The following is a 16,094-nucleotide window of genomic DNA, read 5'->3' as shown; positions in this document are numbered from 1 at the left end:
CTCAGCGGGAAGCCTGCTTCTCCCTCTCCCACTCCCCCTGCTTATGTTGCCTCTGTCTGTCAAAAAATAATTTTTTTTAAGTCACTGTTCTTCAGAGTTTTTACTTTACAGATAAAGAAACAGAGGCCAGAAGAGGGGCAGGGAACTTTCAAAGTTAGTGACAGCACAAACCAGGATCTAGGTTCTCCTGACCCTACTGGATTGAGATATTGCTGCTTGTTAGGAGTTAACATGTGTACTTGATTCTAATTCTAATGCTCTGTCATTGATGGATATAGTAACTAGTTTCCAAAGATGGCCCAAAGTGAAACACAACTCTGGACATTCACAACCATGTGTTGTCCCCTCCTGCATTCAAACTGGGCTGGCCCTGTCACTTGCTTTAATAGACAGAATGCTTTGGAAGTCATGCTGTGAAACTTCAGAGGCTGAGCCTTAAGGGGTTTTGTAGCTTCCATATTTTTCCATCATGGAACACTCCACTTTAAACCTAGACATCATTCCAGGACGAATGAAGCTCAAGCAACCACATGGAGAGGGCTACATGAACAAGAACTAAGGCCCAGGTCAATATCCTCAGCTGATCTCCCAGCTAACAGCCCATCATTAACTTGCCATCTATGTGAATGTGGCTACTTATTGGACCTTCTAGCCATCCACCCCAGTGGAGCTGAACTGTCTACTCAACTCTCAGAATGATACGGAATTGTTGTTTCAAGCCTCAAAGTTTTGGGGGTGGGTATTATATCACAAGAGATAGCTAAAAGACAGGAGAAGAAATCTCTTACCTGTTAGGCTGGAAGGAGATTCGGTCATAGCCCGTGAGTTCACATAAGTCTTTCTCAAGCTCTTGGAAAAGTTGCTGATACCCTTGAGCTTGGTCCAGAGGCACAAATGGGTGGATATTTGCAAATTCTTTCCATGTGATAGGCTGAAGAGCAACAGGGGAGAAAACACATGCATATGTACAATTGTAATTGTAATAACAATACTAAACTTTAATAATGATGATGATGATGAGTATAGCACTAACTAGCACAGAGAGTATTTACTATGTGCCAGGAACTGTTTTAAGCACTTTAAATACATTAATTCATTAAATCTCACCACAATCTTACCAGGTAAGTACTATTACTGCCTTCATTTTATAAGCAGGTCAGAAAGGCCTAGAAAGGGAATTTACCCAAAAATATAAACTTTTTCTATCTTTTCAGGAACAAAAAGTCCCCAAAATAGATTTATATCCATGAAACCCAGTGAGTTATTTCAGGTATGGTTTACTTGAACTCTTATACAGCACATATATTTATTCTCAGAATAAGACAAAAACAAAAGCAAATGGGGAAAATGCTTCCAATCACAATATAAAATGACTTCCTTTGTCTGATGTGATTTGTCATATCAGAATAATCCTATGGGAAAAAAAGAAGAAGATAGTTTTGCTAAAATGGATCCTAGCCTAGGAGAGGTACTTACCAACCACAAGAGCAGGTTACACAACTCTTCTGTTGATATGAGAAATAAATGAAAACCTCCAGTCTCTACCCTTTTCACACTGTGAATGGATTTCTAGAAAGAAGGCTTAAGGTTCTGAATTCTACTGAGCTTAACTACAAGTTGATAAAAGCATTGCAGGTTTAAAGGGGGGAACAGGAGCAGCACGTGGCTGGCTTAGTCAGTAGACATGAGACTCTTGGTCTCAGGGTTGTGAGTTCAAGATTTTTAAGATTACTTAAAAATAAAATCTATAATAGAACAAATAAATAGGGGATAGGAAGGCATGAATCTATAAATAAATAAATAGGGGATAGGAAGGCATGAATATATTTTTAATTATTTTAATTTAAATTCAATTAATTAACATATAGTATTAGTTTCAGATAATTTTACTCAAATTTAAATGATCAAGTTGTGATAAAATTGGGGTTTCTCCTAAGACTGTTGAATAGCAAAATAAAGATAGGGCGCCTGGGTAGCTCAGCTGGTTAAATGCCTGCCTTCGGTTCAGGTCATGATCTCAGGGTGCTGGGATTGAGCTCAGCATTGGGCTCCCTGCTCAGTGGGGAGCCTGCATCTCCCTTTCCCTCTGCCCCTCCATGCCCACTCGAGCTCTCTTTCTATTTCACTAAAATAAATAAACCAAAATCTTAAAAAAAAAGAATAGCAAGGTAAAGAATTACTCAGGTAGTTATTAAATCACAGTCCCAGTAGCTTTCTCTAGTTATCTAATTATGTACAAGCTAGAATACTGCTCCTACTAAGTTCCCTCTTAAGAGAAGTGTCCTACTTACTGCGAGTTCAGATGAGCTGTTGAGCTTCATGGTACAGGACCCCTTTAAGAAGCATATCCAAAATGTAACACATTAGTGATTTCCTCTTGACCCTCTGATCTCCCCACATGGCCTCCTCTCCATCCCTCTTGCAGCATGTTAGCTGCAACCCAAAGAGGTGAGACCAGGGTTGGGGTTAGAGGTAAGAATAAAGACAACAATTACCAGTGGAATCATGCTGTGAACAAGGGAAATGTCTTTGTTTTCCAATTTCTTCATGTATCGCACAATATTTGTTTCTGAGTGATAGCTGTAACAAAAAACAAATGATTTGGGGCATTATAATGGGATAAGAGTCCATATACATCCTCCTGAAATATAAGACACACAGATCCACCTTCAAAATACAGATCGATTTGAGCCATGGGCAACATGCCAACAAAGCATCAGAGGGAAGGGCACGGAACCCCCATGAACCTCAGGGGATGCAGTAGGACAAGAAGCTTCCATGGGCAGGAGAGGAAGGTTGGGAAGAGGACTATGTTGAGTTCCTGGGTATGAACTTCAGCCTAGCAACCATGCATCCAAACTCCTCTCTTCCTGACAAGTGGGCTTCGGGGTTACACTGCCAACAGAGCAAAGCCACCAAGAGGTGGCTTTGCCAAAATCAGGAATGGAATCCTTATGGCATTGGTTTATTAGTGGGCCATGGCTGAACCACAATAACCCAAGCCATATCATAGTTGGATACAGAAGCCACTCTCTATGGGCACCTGGACGGCTAAGTCAGTTGAGCCTCCCACTCTTGGTTTAGGCTCAGGTCATGATCTCATGATGCATCGTGAGATTAAGCCCCATGTCGGGCTCCATGCTTAGTGGGAAATCTGCTTGAGAGTCTCTCCCTCTGCCCCTCCCCCAACTTGTACACTCTCACTTGCTCTCTTTCTCTCAAATAAATAAATCTTTAAAACAAAATTTTTTAAAAAGCAGCCACTCTCTATTGTACTACCGAGCCACAGCACATAATGCACACAACCACACAAACCTGTTGAACACTTGATGTGTGAGGAAAGAGCTAGTTCTCTTGAAAGCAGTCCCTGGAATACCTCTCCACTCCTCGCCCATGCTTTCAGCAACCAGCTCCTGTGTGGAGAGACCACAGACTAAACAGTGGAAAGCATGCCTGGAACTACATGTGGAGATCCAGGCTTCTGGTTGGCATGTACCCCGACAAAGCACTAGAGATCTACTACCACCGCCCAACCCCCTGGCATCTGGCATGGTGAGGTAACAGGGATCAGGAGTCATGAATTGGTCGGAGCACCATTTTTAAGTTCTACTGGCCTTTGCCAGAGGAAAATGACAATTTTTATTGCCCACCCCCGACCCCGGCAAGACTTCTCCTGCATGTTCCTTGAGTAATGAAGCAAGTTACAGTAAGTTATTTTAAAGGGCTATCAAAAAAGTTATGATGGAGGCGCCTGGGTGGCTCAGTCAGTTAAGCATCCAATTCTTGATTTTGGCTCAGGTCACAATCTCAGGGCCATGGGATTGAGCCCTGCTTCTGGCTCCACACTCAGCGGGCGGAGAGTCTGCTTGAGATTCTCTCTTTCCCTCTCTTCTGACTCCCAACTCCGTGCATGCGCTTGCTCTCTCTCTCTCAAATAAATAAATCTTTTAAAAAACCAGTTATGATGACAACACTCAAGTAAGTATTCTCACTTGAGAGTGCTTTTACCTGTGAGAACAATTCTAATAAAATACATGTGCCAAGACCAGTGGGCAAAAGGATAATCCCTTCAACAAACAATTGCTGAGAAAAGTGGATATCCAGATGCAAAAGAATGAAGTTGGACCCTTACCTTATACCATATACAAAAACTAACTCAAAGTGAACTAAGGACCTAAATTTAAAAGCCAAAGTGTAAGACTGTTGAATCACAGATCTGTACATCTGAAACAAATAATACAATATATGTTTAAAAAAAGAAGAAGAAGTTAGCAGAAGGGGAAGAATGAAGGGGGGAAAATCGGAGGGGGAGACAAACCATGAGAGACTATGGACTCTGAGAAACAAAATGAGGGTTCTAGAGGAGAGGGGGTTGGTATTAAAGAGGGCACATTCTGCATGGAGCACTGGGTGTTATACACAAACAATGAATCATGGAACACTACATCAAAAGCTAATGATGTAATGTATGGTGATTAACATAACAATAAAAAATTTTTTTAAATTTTTTTAAAAGTATAAAACTCTTAGAAGACAGACACAAATCTGCATGATCTTGGATTTGGATTTTGGTTTCTCAAATATTACACCAAAATGGGAAACGTTTCCTTCCATCAGTTCATTCAACAGTATTTACTGAGTGCTTCCTGTGCACCAGGTCCTGTAGAGTGCTGTGATTAACATTTTGCCACAGGTTTAGGTAGCTACTGACTGCTTCTCTGTCATGTTCATTCCACGGAACTGTAACCTTTCCCCTCACATGGCCCTACTAATTCGTTGCTTTAGAAACCAGCTCAATCACACTGAAATGTCCCTAGTTCACATTGTAATCTTTCTCCTCTAAGTCTTTATTGTTGCTTTTCCCAGTGTCTGGAATACCTCTGGCCCCATCCTCCTAGTTCTTCAATTGTACCGTCTTAGATTGGATAACTCCTACTCATCATTCAGAACTCAGCTTAGGACAATTTCTCTAAGTCTTGGTGAGAAGCTCCTCCTCTGTGCTCACAGAGCATCTTCAGACGACACCTAGCATAAGATATCACCTGGATTTTAATCTTGTGCATGTCTGAGTCCCCACTAGACTATAAGCTCTGTCGGGGCAGGAATCATGTCTAATTCACCACCATCCTCAGGGCCTAACATAGTACCTGCCACATATTAGGTATTCAATAAATATGTTACAGGAGTAAGTATTTTCCCAGAACTGACATAACCAAGACATCAATGTCACAGTTATCCATATTAGTGATAGTTTTAATTAAACACCATTAACAATCCTCCCACATAGCCTGGCTGCAAGGTCCTAGCTTAGGGCCCACCGCAGTGACTACCAGCTATCAGGGATGGTCAGTGGCTTAATTTTAACAGCAGGCCACCCAGTGTCACACTTGGAGCCACAAGAGGGAAAGTCATTTTTGACAACACCTTGAACAGTCATTATGAGAAATGCATCTTCTTAATTTACTTACTGCAGACGATTCACAGCCAAAGATCCATAACAAGTCATCCAGATCTTTTTCACTGACTGTTTCATCAAGAGAAATCCCAAGCTACAGAAATGTAAATGAAAGGGAAAACATCAGCCCAACACCAAGACCAGTAGAGAAACCTCAAGAGAAGTCAAAGGGAGGAAGGTGCTGGATAAGACCCCCTGTTATTCCAAAATATCTGGGTGCCATTGTATCCAAGTTGGCCCTTGGACTAGATGAGTCTGAGACTTCACAAAGTTTAGAGTTTTAGGAGACACTTCTGGACTCCAACAGTCTGGTAGGTCTGGTAGGTCACCCCTATTGACACTAGATATACTTAACCTTAATTTATTATATCACTTATCATAGTCATTACCTTCAATAGTCATATTGTGATGGTATTACGAGCAAAATATGTGCCTAAGAGTCCCATACATGAAAACACAAAGTCTTAAGTAAAGCTAAGAATGAATTATCCTTTATTTGAAAGTCACAATGTTCCAAGTGGGAAATGAAAATTGTTAAAAAAAACATAGATTGTGGGGCGCCTCGGTGGCTCAGATGGTTAAGCATCTGCCTTCAGCTCAGGTCATGATCCCAGGGTCCTGGGATCATGACCCATCGGGCTCCCTGCTCAGAGGGGATCCTGCTTCTGCCTCTCTCTCTCTCTCTCTCTCTCTCTCTCTCTGTCTCTCTCTGTCTCTCATGAATGAATAAATAAAATCTTAAAAAATAAAAAAATAAAAATAAAAAACATAGATTGTGCCCCAAATTCCAATACTGATTTTCTTAAGAAGAAAATTTTTACTAAGAAAAGTCAGGAAACTTTAAAGTAGTTTAAAAAGTGGAAAAGTTTTACTTACTGTGCCATCCTCAAAGAGCCGAAAATTGATTTGCCGCTGAGTGGCCCTGTCCAAGACCTCCTTCACTGAGCAGCCACACTGAATCTTCAAAGTGTCAAAGAACAAGTCATGCTGGAGTTGATGCCCTGCTCGCTTGAGACCTAGACAAGATAGGAGAGCCATGAATCCCCAACACAGAAATCTGCCCCGTGGCCCCTGACCTTTCACAGAGAAGTAAAGAGGTAAACTCTTTTTTTCTTTTTTTTTTTAGATTTTATTTATTTATTTACTTATTTTAGAGAAAGCACAAGCCGGGGTAGAGGGAAGCGCAGAGCCCAACACAGGGCTCAATTGCAGGATCCTGAGATCATGACCTGAGCTGAAATCAAAAGTAGGAGGCTTAACTGACTGAGCCACCCAGGGGCCCCAAGAGGTAAATTTTAACTATAGTCTGTTCCTGATCTTAGCCAGTGTTTTGATAGCTGCTTTTTTTTTAAGAAATTAAAAGTTTGTTACTATGCTATAGAATATTATGAAATAAATACATATAAAAAAAGAAAAATCACCATAATCACCATACAGAAATAATCACTGGTTACAATTTAGTGTATATTACTCTAGAATGGGATGTGTGTGTGTGCGTGTGTATGTGTGTGTGAGATATATCACATATATTTCTTTACACTTGAAAAAATTTGTAATACATAAAGAACATTTTGCTTTTCTACAGATCGATATCCATGTCATTATTTTTAATGGTGGTATAATATTCAAATATATGCATGTAAAATAATTTAATCACTTATTATTGAACATTTAGGCTGTTTCTAAGATTGTGGTATTATAAACAATGTTTCAATGGATATACTTTACATCCTTAGGTGATTATTTCCTTTAGATACATTTCTAGAAGTAGAATTTTTGATTCAAACTGTAGGCACATTTTAAAAGCTTTTGATATGTACTGTTTACATGCCCTCATGAAAGTTATACCAACATGGGTGCCTGGGTGTCTCAGTCAGTTGAATGTCTACCTTCAGCTCAGGCCATGATCTTAGGGTCCTGGGATCGAGTCCCACATCTGGCTATCTGCTCAGCAGGTAGTCTGCTTCTCCCTCTTACTCTTTGTCTGTGTTCTCCCTCTCTCTTTCTAATAAATAGAAAAAAATCTTTAAAAAAATTTTATACCAACATCAGCATTCTTTTTAATCTTTACCAATATAATGGGAAAAACACTATTGTTTCAATTTACATTTTCCTTAATAGTAAGGTTGAAATTTTATGTTTACTGGCCATTTATTTGTATATTTGCTTCTTTTAAAATTACACTTAGGCACCTGAGGGACGTAGTCGGTTAAGCTTCTGACTCTGTTTCAGCTCAGGTTGTGCTCTCAGGGTTGTGAGATTGAGCTCTGCATCAGGCTCTGTGCTTTAAGACTCTCTCTCCCTCTCCCTCTGCCCCTACCCATGATTGTCTCTCTCTAAAATAAAATAAATAAATCTTAAAAAAATAAAAAAATAAAATTACACTTAATGTCCTTTGCCCATTTTTCTCTGAGTGATCATCCCTCTTGTTTATGGGGTTGGGGAGCAAGTAAGAGATCTCCATATTAAAATTTTTAACACTCAGTCTATCAGAAATGGTGAAATACTTTCTTATTTGACTTTCAATTTTGTATACAGTATTGGACATACACTGAGTTTTCTATTTTACTTACTCAAGTTTATCAGTCTTGTTATGAAGTGACTCACCTTCAGACAAAATCAAAGTGGCATTATGTACCCTCCTAGCAATATGCTCCAGCCCACGGGAACCATGGTAGATTGCAAACATGGCAGCCATGTTTGCCAAGAGAGCCTAAAACAACAAAGAACATTTAAGGAATCATGTTCAACAATGTGATGAAGACAGTTTGTGGGAAGGAGTATTATTTTGACTTTGAAATGCCACAACTGAAAACAGGGACAAAAAAAAAAAGATCAGATTTCCTGCTTTCTCTATGATAGTGGGGGACCATTTATAACCTGCCTATCTCAGGGGCAAACACAGCATCCAAGACACCCTGGAGTCACGATACTAAACTTTCAAATTTGACCACTATAAAGGAGGAGTTTCATCCATGTAATATAATCATGTCACCCATAAGTGGGAAGATGGGGCTGTCATTAAACATCGAGGAGCAGTATTTCATGTAGGAAGACAGCAGAGTAATAAAGGTGTCAAGGGAAAAGAAGTGAGATCCAAGAATTTTATATCAATCAAACAGTTCAAGGATAAAAGCAACAAACAATTTACAAATACACAAGAACTCAGGGAACACAATTATACTGAGAACTTAAATAAAGCCCTAGAAGCTGAATTTCAGCCAACCGATGGATGAAAGGAGATTGTGTAGGAAAGGACTACCAAAAATGAAAATGCAGAACACAGGGGAATAAAACCAAAATGAATTGGCAGGTCATGTATTAGAGAAAATCAGCACCTATTGGCTATTCCCTGCTCACAGCAAGGTCACTTTCTCAGGTAAAGATATCTCCCTTGACCACAGGATTGAGGTTTCACAAGAACATTTACAGGGAAGCGTGTGTTTTTGTGTGACAGAAAATAGAAAGGAATGGCACTGGAATCTCTCAGAGATAAGGGGCACAGACAGCGATGCTTCAGTGAGGAAGTCCTGCATGGGGAACAAGAAAAGGACCCACTGTGATGGCATGTTGAGTCAGGGAAGAAGATAAAAGAAGACAGCTAGGATAAGATACTAAAACGAGTGACGTGGCAAAAAATGATGGAGGCCCACCTCATGCTTCTCTTCCTCTTGGTCCCATCCCTCATTTGCTTTATCACCCTAGATCCTGCCAATAAGCAATCTTCTAACCATGCAATATCATCCCTACCTCCCAGGAAACTGGTTCCAACTCAGGTCTCAGATTCCTACCCTGCCCAGCCTATTCCGTTCTCCCACTGCCACTCCCATTTTACTGGTCCAGCACTATAAACTCTGAAGTTTTCAGTCCCACTAGTGTGAATTTTCTCCTAATGTACTAGGTCAGTAGTTCAAGGTCATCTTCACAGTCAGTCACCATGGAGTGGGAAGGGCACCTGAGAAACACAATGCTTTTAAGTTGGCTGATATTCAATATTGCATCTCTTTTGTTAGGTACACATTTTCTCAGCCAGGGACCACTGCAAAACAAGAAACAGTTCTCAAAAGATGCCAGAAAGGGATGCCTGGGTGGCTCAGTCAGTTAAGCATCTGCCTTCGGCTCAGGTCATGTTCCCAGGGTCCTGGGATCGAATCCCACATTGGGCTCCTTGCTTAGCAGGGAGCTTGCTTCTCCCTCTGCCCTGCTGCTCCCTCTACTTGTGCTCTCTTCTCTCTCTCTCTGACAAAAAAAAAAAAAAAGATGCCAGAAAGTCAAGCCCCACAGTCAATAAAGAAAATGCAGAGGAAAGGAAGAAATCTGGGGCACCTGGGTGGCTCAGTCAGTTAAGCATCCAACTCTTGATTTTGGCTCAGGTCACGATCTCAGGATTTTTTTTTTAAAGATTTTATTTATTTATTTATTTATTTGAGAGAGAGAGAGAGAGAGAGAGTATGAGAGGGGGGAGGGTCAGAGGGAGAAGCAGACTCCCCGCTGAGCAGGGAGCCCAATGCAGGACTCAATCCCGGGACTCCAGGATCATGACTTGAGCCAAAGGCAGTCGCCCAACCAATTGAGCCACCCAGGTGCCCACGATCTCAGGATTTTGAGATTAAGCCCCGAGTCAGGCTACGCACTGAGCACAGAGCCTGCTTAAGATTCCCTTTCTAGACCTCTCCTTTCTTTCCCTCTCTAAAAAAAGAAGCAGCAGAAGAAGACCTCTAAGAACACAGAAGTAGACTTTCTTGGACTAAAATTCCCCAAGAGAGTATAGAAGCTTTGTGGACTGTATAACAATTAGAAATAAATACAGAAGCCTACAACACATTCCAGCTATGGAGAGGGCAAGTCAAACAATATATGACACTGTGTATCCAAATGCTTATGACTACTGCTGGGGAATAGAAAGTCAGGCCTGATATTCACAGAATCTTCTGGAATCCTCTTATCACAACAACCCTGTATAAGTTGGTTCATGTCCCTTTTTAATGTAGAGATGATTCTTTTCCACAAAGAGGAGACTGTATCAAGTGAATGGCCAACAAATTGATGAGAAGTATAGAATCATTTTTAGAAATCTCAGAAAGGCGTTAGAACTCCAAAGGAAATTCAGAGAAATGAAAGAAAATTCAAATTTCCTGGATAACTTGGACAAACTTAATATAATTAGTATACTTAAATAAAGTAATAAAAAAAGAGTAATCAAAAGTTCATGATTAAAAGTTGCTCAAAATCATGAGTTATAAGGGAAATGCATACTAAAACCACAATGAGATATCAGTTCACAATCACTAGGATGGCTATAACTGAAAAAGACAGGCAATAACAAGCACTGGTGAATTTGCAATGACGTGGATGGAACTGGAGGGTGTTATGCTGAGCGAAATAAGTCAGAGAAAGACATGTATCATATGACCTCACTGATAGGAGGAATTCTTAATCTCAGGAAACAAACTGAGGGTTGCTGGAATGGTGAGGGGTGGGAGGGATGGGGTGGCTGGGTGATAGTCATTGGGGAGGGTATGTGCTATGGTGAGCGCTGTGAATTGTGCAAGACTGTTCAATCACAGATCTGTACCTCTGAAACAAATAATACATTATATGTTAAAAAAGCAAGAGTCGGATGCTTAACCAACTACGCCACCCAGGTGCCCCTGTCTTCTCTGATTTTTATCTTCTCATTCTTTAAAAAAAAAAAAAAAATCAAAAGACAGAGTTGCGCTATTTCCAAGGCAAACATCACTTCAATAATTGCTGAAAAAGAGGCCTTTGTTCAGCCCAAGTTCATCTGTAAAATTAATTTCAAACATTGAAGCTGAAAACCCCTTAATGCATTTATAACCAGACAGGCACCTTTTGGAAGAACATGAGCAGAAAGAGCAAGACAGGAGGAATCAGCTGCAGAGGAAGGAGAAATATATAAGCAGGGAATTCAACAAATGAAGGGTAAACTATGGAAAGTAATAGCATCATATAAAGTTCAATTTGCTGTCAACAGAGGAAAAGCTCTTGACAGCTGGCTCCTTCCTGTGGTAAAAGAAGAGCTCTTGGCTAAAAAGAAGCAGCCACCTTTTTGAGGCAACAAATAAGACAAGAAAACCTACTGAGGAAACTAGTCCAAAGACCACCGGCTAGAGAACCAAATATAAGAAGACCTAATCATCTACTGCCCCTGGACAGTCTAAAACCTGGTGGTGGTGCTTTGAGCCAGTGCCCTGAGAGCAAAAAGCACTGTACTGCCCACTGAGGTATTGGTAAGATCTCTTTCTCTCACCTTGAATGGAGAAGATGGACCTAGAATGGATTGGATGCTCAGGAAGAGTCCTCCACCTAAGCCTAGAAACTTGGTCTCAAACACTCCTTCCTCTGACCTGAGCCCTGGGCAACTTCCAGAATCATCAGGAACTTAGGAAGCTGCTCCTCTTTTAGTCCATCCTTTCAGGAATGCCTGTCCTGAGTCCTCAGTAAGAGTACCCCATGACTACCACCAACGGGTCAATCTTGGTCACCCCCTCAAGCATAATCACATTGCCTCCCTTACCACATTTCTAGAGGGCTTCCATTTCAACCCTAAGAGAAGGTGCCCAATTGCCCACCACCCATAATGGACCTGGCCCGATGGCCAAGAATGCTAGAAACACTGAAGTATGCAGTATATCCATACACAGAGCTCCAGGAAAATGCATTGTATTTTGGTTCTGACAAGACCACAGGGCTTCTCTACCAGTAAGATCACACCACTTCTGATGTACACACTGGTCAGTAGGTGGTGAACAAATGAATGAACAATTGAGTGAATGCATGAGCAGCTCATTTCTGTAGATTATAAAGGATTTAGTGGGCAGAGCAGGCATGTGATCTACCTGAGCTGTACAGATGTTGCTAGTAGCCTTGTCTCTCCGGATGTGTTGTTCCCTGGTTTGAAGAGCAAGACGATACACTTCTTTCCCAGTGGCATCTCTGGCCCAAGAATAAAACATCTAGTTAACACATATGATCACAGCACCAAGGGTGGTCACAAAGGGACCCGTTTCTTTCCTTCCCAGCTTGAAGTGAACCCAGAAAATATATTTGGCTGCAAGGCCATACAGAAAAAATTCTTAAGCCATCCTGTTCTAAATAGGACTACTAATTTTTAGTATATACTTTGAGGGAAGAACCGAGATATACACAGTGAGACCAGCAACCTTGAAAGGAAACCTCCCTGGAATTACCCAGACTAATATAATGATCGTGAATGAGGTATTCAATTTAAAATTAAACTTAGGGAAGATTAAATTTCACTGTGAGCATCTTGGCAGACACAGAAAAAAGGGAAATATCTGACAAAGAAGTCAACTTCTGCCCTGGAATCTAAAGCAACTGTACTGCTACAGAGAAAAAGAATGTGTTGAATCAATAAATTGTACACCTGAAACTAGTATTGCACTGTTTGTTAACTGGAATTTAAGAACTTAAAAAAAGAATGTTAATAATTTTACCACTTGTCTCTAAGAAAAATTTTCCTTCTTTCCTAATACAATTAAGAATTTGGATAGGGGGACCTGGGTGGTGCAGTGGGTTAAGCAACTGACTCCTGGTTTTAGCTCAGGTCATGATCTTAGGGTTGTGGGATCAAGCCCTGAGTAGGGCTCCTCACTCAGAGTGGGAGTCTGCTTGAGATTCTCTCTCCCTCTCCCTCTGTCCCTCCCACTCATGCTCTCTCTCTCTCTCAAATAAATAAATCTTTAAAAAACAAAAAAATAATTTGGGGACACTTGGGTGGCTCAGTTGGTTAAGCGTCTGCCTTCGGCTCAGGTCAGGATCCTAGAGTCCTGGGATCGAGACCCGAGTCAGGCTCCTTGCTCAGTGGAGAGCCTGCTTCTCCCTCTGCCTGCCGCTCCCCCTGCTTGTGCTCACTCACTCTCTCTGACAAATAAATAAATCTTAAAAATAAATTAATTAAAATATTTAAAAATTTTAGAAAAGAAAGATTCAACAGTCTTATCCTTTATTTCATCAAGCTCTAGGTCCATTTTTTCAGTAAGTTCAATATAAAAATCAGCAGAAAGGGGCACCTGGGTGTATCAGTCGGTTAAGTGTCTGCCTTTGACTCAGGTCATGCATGATCCCAGGGTCCTGGGATAGAGCCCCACATTAGGCTCCCCGCTGAGCAGGGAGCCTGCCTCTCCCCCGCTTGTGCTCTCTCTCTGACAAATAAATAAATAAAATCTTTAAAAAATAATCAGCAGACAATAATTAATATATTAAATTTTTAATTAGAAAACTTTCTGCCTCATCTCACCTGGTGAAGATACATCACTGAAAGAAACAAATGTAAGAATACTTGAAGAAACTTATTTTTACACTAAAAAGCAAGGTGCCTCTTGCTATTATGTGATAAGTTGCATTTCAACAATTCAAATCATTCACTAATATAGACTATTCACTTGTGCTAGTAAGTCTAACTTCTTTGAAAGGTCTAAAAGGGCATGCTAAATTTCCCCAGTAATAATCATGACATTCATCTAAATTCTTAATCTGAGGAGGTGTACCAATGAGAAGCACTTGAGAAAGTACATTTAGAAATTAATAGAACAAACAAGTAGCAGGCCTCTAGGAAATAATGTGGATTACAATGTATACATGGTAATCTCTCACTGTGCCTGTCTTTTACCTAACTGTGTGGCATGACAATGCGTTTGAGAATCAAAGTGGTGAGATATAAAACCACCTAAAATGTCCAGTCTTTCAATGCTTTTGTCAACCTAATTAAATTCACTTATGTGACTTCAATACAAATAATTTGTAAATTATTGTGCCTGGCCCAGTTAAATTCAGAGAGAAATCAACAACTTTTGTAATCAGAAGAAGAAACAGGGAAAATAATAACCACAATCAAAGGGGAGAGACAGGAGCTTCATTACCTTGTTACCCCCACCATTCTCCCGGGCATCATCCTCACCAAGCTTTCTCTAACAGCAAAAAAGGCTGCATGTGGACCACCATAGCCCAGTGGTACTCCAAATCGCTGTGAGCTGCCTAGGGCAATGTCTACCCCAAATTCTCCAGGAGGCCTCAAGATACACAGAGCTAAAAGGTCGGTAGCACAGCAGGCCAGGGTCTAGAAAGGACACAAGAGAGAAAGTGGTGGTAGTTGTCACCTTCCCCCGAGAGCAGTGAGACAATAGCAAATTATCTGCAATATAAGCAGACAGACAGGGTTGTTTCATACCCTGTGAATTCCATTTACTCACTGATTCATTCAAAAATATTTACTGAGGGGAACCTGGGTGGCTCAGGTCATGATCTCAGGGTCCTGGGATTGAGCCCCACATCGAGCTCCCCACTCAGCAGGGGGCCTATTTAATCCCTCTCTTTCTGCCCCTCCCTCTGCTCAGGCTCTTTCTCTCTGTCTCAAATAAATAAATAAAATCTTTTTTTAAAAAATTACTGAGTGCTTACTATGTGCCAGAAATTAATGAACAAAATAAACTTGAAAAAAGGAGGCAAGAAGGAGAGAGTTTTACCATTCTAGGTGATACAGGTATGGAAACTAAGATGCATCAAAAAATCATTAATTCAAAGTTGGGACATACCTCCATGGACCCCCACAAGGAGAGATTTGCCTACCCCAGTCTGATGGGCCCTCTCCACAAGCTCTGTGAAGTCTTCTACCTTCCCCTCGGTGTCTGGATACTGGAAGAGCACTCCACTAACATCGTTTCCACTGAAGTCCATTTCATGGGGTAATTTAAGCTCAATGAGAACGCCATTGTATCTGGAAAGACAGAAGACAAAGAGCAATCATGCTTTTGGTTTTTAAGAGAAAATAAAGCCCCTTACAATTTATTTTCAGTGATAGAGTGCCCATATTCAGTGTCCTTCCTCATTGCCCCCCACCCCCACCTCATCCTGACACACAAACACACCCCCATCTCACACCTGACCTTTCATTGGTAACAGAGCTTCACACCATCTCGAGTGCTGGAATATTTCTCTCTTCCATGCTTACCATTCCCATTCCCCCCTTTCTTGCCAGAACCTGCTCCTGAGAGGGTCAGGAACGTGGCTTCCTAGGACTAAAGAACCAATTCCTGCAACTACAGAGCAGTCACCACTTTCACCTGGGATCAGTTTTAGGTGAATAGAAAACCATCAATAAGACAAAGAGAAAGACCTTTCTTAACCATCCAGTTCCAATTCTATCTGACAACACCCCTTCTGAAGGGATGGTAGATGGGGTTGGGGAATATTGCCCCGTTCTTACAAGAAGAGAGCAAACAGGGGCGCCTGGGTGGCTCAGTTGTTAAGCGTCTGCCTTCAGCTCAGGTTATGATCCCAGGGTCCTAGGATCGAGCCCCGCATTGGGCTCCCTGCTCCGCGGGAAGCCTGCTTCTTCTCTCTCTCTCACTCCCCAGCTTGTGTTCCTGCTCTCTCTCTCTGTCAAATGAATAAATAAAATCTTAAAAAAAAAAAAAAGAAGAAGAGAGCAAACAGACACACCAGCAAGTGATAGCTCTGCTGTTTTTATCTGATTACAGCACTAAACAAATACAGTATGCTTGCTTTCATCTATATCATACCACACCTAGGCTTTATATGGATCCCTTATAAACTATGTTTGCAGTTGCACATACTACACTCTAACAACTGTGTGAGA

General features: G+C 41.1%; 1 protein-coding gene across 2 annotated transcripts in view; it reads right to left on the bottom strand.

Moving 5' to 3' along the window:
* The window catches only part of GLDC (glycine decarboxylase), a 153,418-nt gene that overhangs the window by 49,955 nt on the left and 87,369 nt on the right, over window positions 1–16,094 (bottom strand). For both annotated transcript variants that reach the window (XM_027616322.1, XM_027616323.1), the window contains 10 exons: window positions 15,065–15,212; window positions 14,359–14,555; window positions 12,316–12,412; window positions 8,063–8,168; window positions 6,332–6,471; window positions 5,469–5,549; window positions 3,316–3,413; window positions 2,496–2,580; window positions 2,292–2,333; window positions 789–931 (listed from right to left, as the gene is read on the bottom strand). In XM_027616322.1, the coding sequence (XP_027472123.1) occupies window positions 789–931; window positions 2,292–2,333; window positions 2,496–2,580; window positions 3,316–3,413; window positions 5,469–5,549; window positions 6,332–6,471; window positions 8,063–8,168; window positions 12,316–12,412; window positions 14,359–14,555; window positions 15,065–15,212 (1,137 nt within the window). The remainder of the gene's footprint in view (window positions 1–788; window positions 932–2,291; window positions 2,334–2,495; window positions 2,581–3,315; window positions 3,414–5,468; window positions 5,550–6,331; window positions 6,472–8,062; window positions 8,169–12,315; window positions 12,413–14,358; window positions 14,556–15,064; window positions 15,213–16,094) is intronic.

This window comes from Zalophus californianus, chromosome 13 (assembly GCF_009762305.2).
Source record: "Zalophus californianus isolate mZalCal1 chromosome 13, mZalCal1.pri.v2, whole genome shotgun sequence".
NCBI classification, from domain to species: domain Eukaryota; kingdom Metazoa; phylum Chordata; class Mammalia; order Carnivora; family Otariidae; genus Zalophus; species Zalophus californianus.
This window is presented reverse-complemented; position numbering and strand designations above follow the sequence as displayed.